Genomic DNA, 8,305 nt, shown 5'->3' on the forward strand with positions numbered 1-8,305 from the left:
AGGGGGCTCCCCAGCAAAATGAGGAACCGTTTAAACACTTTATTTGTTGGCTATTTTTTTTAAATCTTGACAGATTTTGCCAAACCTTCTCTTATGGGGGTCCCTGGCACAAAATCTTCTCAAATGGGATCCGCCAAATACATCTGCCAAATACATCCGCCAAATACATATAATTTTGGGGGTCCTTGATAAGAAAAATGTTTGAGAACTGCTGCCTTTGAGGAAGCACTGATGCGCAGCGTTCAAGCATTTGACGCCTCATGAAGGCCAGAGGTGTGCACTTTTCTGATCCCTCTCTCTCTCTCCTCTCGGCAGGGTTTCCTTCCGGACGCCATGTTTGACCGCCTGCTGACCGGCCCAGTGGTCAGAGAAGAGGGGGTCCGGCGTCGCGGGCGACGACCCAAGTCAGAAATCGCCAAGGCGACCGCAGCGGCCCAAGCAGCAGCAGCTGCCCAGGTTGCTCAGGCCTCTCTGGCGGCAGCAGCCTCCACAGGTACTACCATGACGCTACTACCATGACACTACCATGACAATGAAACCAGGACTGCAATCCAACTAATATGCCGTTGCTGTTGAGCAGAAAGATTTTATTTCTTTCTGTAAATTACAAAAGTATCAAAAGTGCTGAATTCAAATTTGCCACTTTGAAAAGTAGGGTTTTGGACTTGAGGTTTCCACCCGACAGAGACGATATATAGATGTATATATAATCGGTGAAAAATAATTATGGATAATTTAACCACTTGAAACAACCTTCGCGGAACATGGCAGATGTCACAACGCATCATGATGCGTTGTGAGCTTGTAGATCGGCTAAATCGGCAAAGATATTTAATGTAGAGCGAAAAAACTGAGATTTATTTATTTTTGTCGCATTCCTAAGCCAATAATTTGATGACCGGTCATCAAATTATTGGCTTAGGAATTCATGGGGTGTGTAATTGATAAAAATAAGATTTTTTTGGGGTGAACTATCCCTGAGTGGTTAATAAAATAATCAACTACTAATTGATCAGTATTTTGGGCATGTCATTGTAGGCAAAAAGAAAAAAATAGTCACAATATTTAAAATATTAGGAAAATGGCCGATCTACCATATGCTTGAGGACATTTTTGTTTTGCCTTTAAAGACATGCCCAAAATAGAGACGCCAAGTTTGAAAGTGGTTAAATAAAGGGACGTTGTCAAATTGTGTAGTTGAAACAAAATCACAACAGCACTGAAATACAATCCACTGTCCTTGCAATTCCATGCTGACACAACACATTCCCCAGTCACATGACCCAGCCACCACCGCCTTTATCTAAAACCACCGTTTCTCAACCTCTGGTCCGGGGACCACCAGGGGTCCAAACGGCCCTTACGGGACTGAATGTTCCATCCTCTTACGGGACTGATTTTGGTTCCATTTGTACAGTCTCAGAGTTAAATCAGCCCTGAACATTTTACAGTGTAGATTGGTGTCCCAGAGATAATTATTGTTTTAGTTTTATCATTGAGATGAAACCTTGAAATGAAAAGGGTTGAGAATCACTGATAAACAACAAGCCAGAACTAACTGTGTGTGTGTGTGTTTGTGTCCAGGAGGCATCAACCCTCTGCTGCTGAACGGTCTGTTTGGAGGTATGGACCTGTCCTCCCTGCAGAGTCTACAGAGCCTCCAGCTGGCTGCAGGCCTCATGGCCTTCCCCCACGCCGACCCCAAGCAGGCCGCGGCTAACGCCTCCATGGCCTCCATGCTGCCTCTCATGCTGCCCGGGATGGGGGGCTTCCAAAACATGAACATGGCCGCCCTGCCCAACATGTTCAGCCTCGGCGGGCTGTTCGGCGGCAACCTGGCCTCGGCAGCCGCCGCTGCCGCGTCGAGCTCCGCGGCGGCCGCCGCGGCTGCCGCCGCTACGTCGGGAAACAACGCCAACGGAACGACAGAGGGCGAGGAGGCGGCGGGGAGGTCGGGCAAGAGGAAGAGAGAGGAGGACGACAACGAGGTGGAGCGAGGAGGTGACGACGGGGAATCGGAGGGGGCGGGCGAAGGCACGGAAGGCGGAGAGAAGAAGGCGAAGAAGAAGAAGAGGAGGAGTGAGGGAGAGGCGGAGAACACTGCCGGCGAGGCGGGGGCCGGCGGCGCCGCTCAGGTCCAAGCCCCCGACTCGTCGACCGACCCGTCCATCAACGGCGACGCCGCCGCCTTATTGGCCGCGGCCGGCATGTCGGCCAACTCGCTGGCGTTCAACCCCTTCCTCCTGTCCACCATGGCGCCCGGCCTCTTCTACCCCTCCATGTTCCTGTCCCCCGGCCTGGGCGGCCTCAGCCTGCCCGGCTTCCCCACCGCCGCCACGGCCTCCACGCTGGCCGAGCTGCAGAACGCCATGGCCAACGCCATGGCAGGCGGCGGCATGGCGGCCAACCTCGCCAGAGAGCAGCAGAAGGAGGAGGAGGAGGCAGGAAGAGGAGATGCGGGAGGAGAGGAGGAGGAAGAGGATGAGGAGGGAGGAGGCGAGAGTGACTTGGCGGAGGAAGACGGAGAGATGGAGGATTCACTGATGGAGGATAGCCGGATGGGAGGGGATGAGGAGGCGCAGGAGGAGGACACGCCTGAGAAGGAGGACAAGAGTGACTGAAAAAAAAAAAACAGAAAGAAAAACAAACACAAAACTGACTGGCCTTGGACATTTCCTGAACTCTAACCTCCTTCCTCAGTCTCTCTGTCGTTCCCTCACCATGTCAAGTTTACAAGCCTCCACCACAAATATCCAAACTTTATTATTATGACAGTTTTTCGTTTTCTTTTTTGTTTTTCTCTCTCCGCTTATGTTGTTGTTGATGATTTTTATTTTTCTTCCTCTCTTCGTTTGTGTTTTTCGGCCAGGTATATTTACTATGCGTCAGAGAGCAGAGGTGTGTGTGTGTGTGTGTGTGTGTGTGTGTGTGTGTGTAAGTTAAGCTTCCCTCTCTCTCTCTCTCTTTCTCTCTGAGCGGTAGTCTAGTCAGGGATTGTTCACATGGAGGACTCGCTCTGAGTTCAGCTCACATTTAAAGACTGTTTGTTTTTTTTGCCTCTACTTAGCTTGGTCTGCGGCCGCTCTGAACGGCGCGTCTCGACTTAGTTTTTTTTCCTTGATTTTTGGATCCCTCGCATAGGACTTCACATGGTTCCAATAGTACTTTATTACTGCTGCTTTCAGTTCTCACATTTTTCACTTCCTCCCTTTTTTCTCTGGACCGTTAATATTATTGGTAGCATCTCGTTGAAGAAGTGAAAGTGGCTCCAGTAGCGTTCCAACATTGTCTGTCTCTGTATGACAGTGATGGTGATGATGATGCTGCTGCTGCTGCTGCAAAGGAATCATGGGTAATGGAGTTTTATTTTCTGTTCTGTTTCAGAGCAGAGTTTTGTAGTTCTCACATATCAGACCAGGTAGACTCTGATGACAAAAGGAATAAAAAAACTAAGAAAAAAAAGAAATGATCATGGACTGGCCTAACTCAGTCACACACACTGACTACAGCAACACACACACGCCAACATACATTCATGCTTGTGATGAGATGCACACATTATTACATACATTATATACATAAACACACATGTGCACACACTAACCAACCCCCTCTTTTGTCCAGTGACTGTTTATAGAGTATGGAAGTACCCATTTCTACCCTTTTCCTGTGTGCACATATGTGCATGAGTGTGTGCGCGTGTGCGTGCATGTGTGTGTGTGTTCTGAACCGATACTGTTTTCTCCAGTCCCACACTGTTTGACTAGCAGTCCTGAGTCTTTGCACTACATGTCCAAATTCTCCCTATCCTCTCTCTCTCTGGGCTCGTTGGCTTTGGCCTCCCTGGGCACGGCAGGCGGGCTGGGCCTGCCGCGTACGGTGCCTTCCGATTGGTCCCCGTTCACCCAGGCGAGACCAGTCGACCCCCACCCCGAGACGGAGGTATCTGTGAATGGATTTGGTAGTGGTAGTCGACACAGGGATGTGACGTTTTCTATTTTATGTTCAGGTGTATATTTTGGACACACAACTCTCACATCAGTTTCTTATGGAAATGTGTGTCTTTATAGTGGTGTTGTGTGGTCCTCTTCACATCCCCACTGAGCTGACTGAGACCCAGTGCTGCTTTCTGATGATGCCTCTCCAAGACTGTTTGCTCTAGTCACACACACTGATGATGATACCAGGCCTGGCCAAAAGAGTACACGGCATTATAAACGCACACGTTTATCAATCTGTACCATCTTAACATTCTGGTATTTGAATACACTGCAAATATATTTTAAAAAAGGGCATGAGTGCTGCTTGATGTTATTCGCGTTTTCCAATTGACAGGCCCATTCCCAAGGCTGCTTGGGTTTCTAGTTGAGCGAGTTAAAAGTCAAGCGCACCCTCAAGTGTTTTCAATGATTTAAGCTATATTCCCATGCTTTTGGCCAGGTCTTCTTAATATAATACAGCCAGCCCAGCAGATACAGAGGGAGATAAATGGGGGATGTATTACTGACTGAGAAGCCATCGTTCAGTAAAGCCTAAGTTATGCTTGGTTGCGTGCCGTGTCACGTGCCGAGAATAGCCAATCTACAAGCTCACAACGCATTGTGAGCTTGTAGATTGAGTCTTTCCGCGGCGTGACACCGGTGTGCAGCAAAGTATAAATCGCCCTTTTGGTTCCAGACAGAACAGTGACACCACAAAGGTGTTCTGGCACCCTGAAGCGCTCCCATGTGATGCTAGCTTCCACATTAGAACTTCTGGTTCTCTATTAAAACACTGTGGAACGTTTCAGTACTCTGCTGGACCTCATCCCATTTTCTTAAGAAAATGAATAAATCTCTCTCTCTACTGCTGAGACAGCAATAACCAAGGCAGCTTTTGAATGTTCCAACATCAATTTCCCAAACACACGCACACACACACAAACACAAAAACATATACACCACACACACACTCACTCACCTTTATGAATAACCACAAGTGTCGTATGAAAAGAAAGAAAGAAACTAAAACTGTAAATGATGGCGATGGAAAAAGTACTGCAATCAATTTTGTCTCACTCTGTTCCTGTTGATGCACTGGTGAAGAGTTAAAATAATCAGGTACCTTTATTACTTAGCTACGTTTCTTGAAAGATTAAAAAAAAAGGACTTTTTGTTACTTTTAGCCAGCAAGCTGAAGAGCATTACCTCAAAATTCTTATCTAGCCTTGAAGTTTACAGACATACCATGTAAATGTTTTCGTTTTATTTTGTTCTTTTTTTTTCCTTTTTTCTTTTTTGGTGTGTGTCTTTTTATTTTGTTTTTGTTTTTTTGGAAACATCATGTATGATGAATTGTAGCTATGATGCTTTTAATAAAAGTGAATCATATTCGCCTAGGAAACCAAACGTCTGCCTGTGCTCTCCTTTGTTCCTCCTCCATCACTTGAGACTCATTTAGAACGATACGATACGTTTTGATTCAGTGATTTAGTCGATACGATACATGAACGATACAGGACAGGTTAATTTAGAACGATACGATTCGATTCAATGATTTAAAATCAATATAGTAACTATTTATTTACCCAAAAATTCTTTGTGAAAAATAAATACCTGGATACTGGATATAAACTCTTTCTCTTTTTTCTTCTTAAAAGTACTTAGTATTGATAAAATTGATTATTTGCATTGCAAAACGATTCGATACAAAGTCAAACAATACGATATTTTGCTGTTTGCATATCGATATAGTAGATCGTTGAAGATTCAAAACGATTTTTCGATGCAGTTACTATATCGTTACACCTGTAGAACATGCACATTTCATAAGCAGTGAATACAGCCGATCGACAAACTCAATGAGACACATTGTGAGCTTGTAGATCCATTTGTTTTTAAAATGTAAATGTACATTTTGGAACATTTTACAGGGATGTCGGAGACTCTGAGTTGATGTGCTTAAAGAGTTTTGTGCTGTTTACAGGATTTTTCTTAACTAGAGGAGTATGCGGCCATCACACCTACGCCGTATCGCCGATCTGACTGATATGCGGACTGATATATGGAGATCTCTGTCCGTCCTTGTCCCTTTTATGCCCATATATGGAGATATCTGTCTGTACTTGTTCCTTTCAGGCCCATCTATAGATCCCTTTTACGCCATTATGGAGATCTCTATATGTCCGTCTTTGTCCCTTTTATGCCCATATATGGAGATCCCTGATGTCATCAGTATATGCCCATATATAGGCATGCCCCCTTTTGTACCCATATATGGAGCTGCCTGATTTGTTTGCTGATGCCATGATGACACATTGTGGTTAGACGACGCACTCCATATTTGGGCGTAGCTGCATTGGGAACTCCTTGTATGGCTATGGCTGAGTCATGGTGACATGAGTGTGATGTCAGAGGTCCGCCGCCGGCCGGTCCTCCCTTAAGCCACTTTTAATATAGGATGGTGAAGGTAATCGGGTCCTATTGGCACTTGCTACATCACTGTATCACACAGATTATTTTAATTTTTATGTAGTGACCTTTTTATTACATGACTGAACTGACAGCAGTTTAAAATTGCCAACCACCTCCTTGCCCACTTGTTTTTATAGTTGCAAAGACAAAAAAAAGTGTACATTTTGAAGCTATTTTGATGTAATGCAGTAACGAGTGTATGTTTCTCTCTAGGTCGTCCTCAGACGAGCCCTCCATCGTTGCTTCCAGTCATCCCGATTCTCCATACATCTGGCCAGCTCATTGGTGCTATGGGCTCCTGCATCCTTCTTGAGCGTGTCCACATATGCTAGTGTGGGGCGTCCTCTTGACCGGTGCCCATGTGTTGGTTCCCACAGCACCAGTTTGCTGGCTGGCAGCTCTCGGTGCCTTTGGCAGTGTCCTGCTAGTCTCATTCTCCTTACAGCAATCTTCTCGCTCACCCTTGGTATTCCCTCATACAGGATTCTGTTGGTAACATGCGCACTCTTGCTGATGTTAAGCACTGCACGCAGCATCCTGGTGTAGCACCCGTCCAGGGACTTCTCAAGGGCTGGTTTCAGGGTCCAGCATTCACTGCCATAGAGAAGAACGGACTCTACTGTCGCGTAGAAGAAGCTGAGTTTGATTTGGCGGGGGAGATTGTAGTTCCATACACTGGTCATGCCATTCAGGGCCCTCCATGCAAGTGCCTTCCTCACTTTAAGATCTTGCTCAGTTGAGTTGACCCATGAGCCCAGGTATTTGAAGTCCTCGACTTCTTTCAGCACAGTGCCTCCTGCTGTAGTCAGAGGTTGATGTTCTGGTGGAACGTTGTAGGTGAGGACCTCAGTTTTCTTGGCGTTTAGCCTGAGGCCGACCTTGGCGCACTCTAGCTCTACCCTGTTCAGTAGTTCTTGTGCTTGTTCCACGTTGTCAGAGAGCAAACTGATGTCATCCGCATAGTCAAGGTCTGTGAGGACCACTGCGGGGTGTCGCCTCGACTTCCTTGGCGTTAGTGTGAAGCCAAGTTCCTGCTCTCGCCCACTGATTGCTTTCCTGAGCGCATAATCGAGGACTATAATGAAGAGAAAGGGGGCTAGTGTATCCCCTTGCATAACCCCCGCCAGGATGTCAAACTCCTCGCTGTTGCCGTCTGGGGTCACCACCTTGGCCCTTGTTCCTGCGTACATGGACTCTATTGCTCGGAGTAGGTTGGGAGGAATCCGGTATGCTTTCAGGATCTTCACCATCATGCCTCGGTGGATAGAGTCAAAAGCCTTTTTGAAGTCTATAAAGCATAGGACTGCAGTCAGGTTGTCCCTCTTTACCTCCTCAATCATTCTCCTGAGTGCCAAGATCTGAGCTGTTGTAGTTTGCCCCTCTCGGAAGCCGTTCTGATTCTCCCTCAGGTGAGGGTCAATTGCTTGCCGGACCCTGTTTAGGATCATGCGGTTGTAGACTTAAGCAATGATGCATGTCAGACTGATGCCTTGGTAGTTGTCCGGCTTTGAGAGGTCCCCGGATTTGGGCACTGGGATGATGTTTGACAGCCGATGCAACAGAGCAAGGTTACAGAACTCTAGAATGATGTCGTCGAGATCACAGTTCTTCAGGACCTCTGGGGGAATGCCATCTGGACCGGGACTTTTTCCCACTTTCACTGTGGTTTTCGCCCTGGCGAGCTCCCCAGGCGTGAAGGGACCATCATCGATTTCCAGGTCCGGGAGGACTGGCGGCACATCTTCCGCAACTGCTTCTGCCGACTCTCCCAGCAGCCTCTGGAAGTGGCTGAACCAGGTCTTTACCCTCTCCTCAGGGCTGTGTCCCTCGACCTGTCCCTCCTTGGTCCTCTT

The 8,305-nt window shown here is 47.1% G+C and overlaps 1 protein-coding gene across 3 annotated transcripts in view; it reads left to right on the top strand.

The window, feature by feature from the left end:
- Positions 1-5,387, top strand: part of chd7 (chromodomain helicase DNA binding protein 7) — a 94,057-nt gene extending 88,670 nt beyond the window's left edge. For all 3 annotated transcript variants that reach the window (XM_084058732.1, XM_084058731.1, XM_084058730.1), the window contains exons 40-41: positions 316-493; positions 1,585-5,387. In XM_084058732.1, the coding sequence (XP_083914858.1) occupies positions 316-493; positions 1,585-2,621 (1,215 nt within the window). In that variant the 3' untranslated portion in view covers positions 2,622-5,387. The remainder of the gene's footprint in view (positions 1-315; positions 494-1,584) is intronic.
- Positions 5,388-8,305: the final 2,918 nt, after the last annotated feature.

Source organism: Gymnoscopelus microlampas (assembly GCF_963454915.1).
Source record: "Gymnoscopelus microlampas genome assembly, chromosome: 5".
NCBI classification, from domain to species: domain Eukaryota; kingdom Metazoa; phylum Chordata; class Actinopteri; order Myctophiformes; family Myctophidae; genus Gymnoscopelus; species Gymnoscopelus microlampas.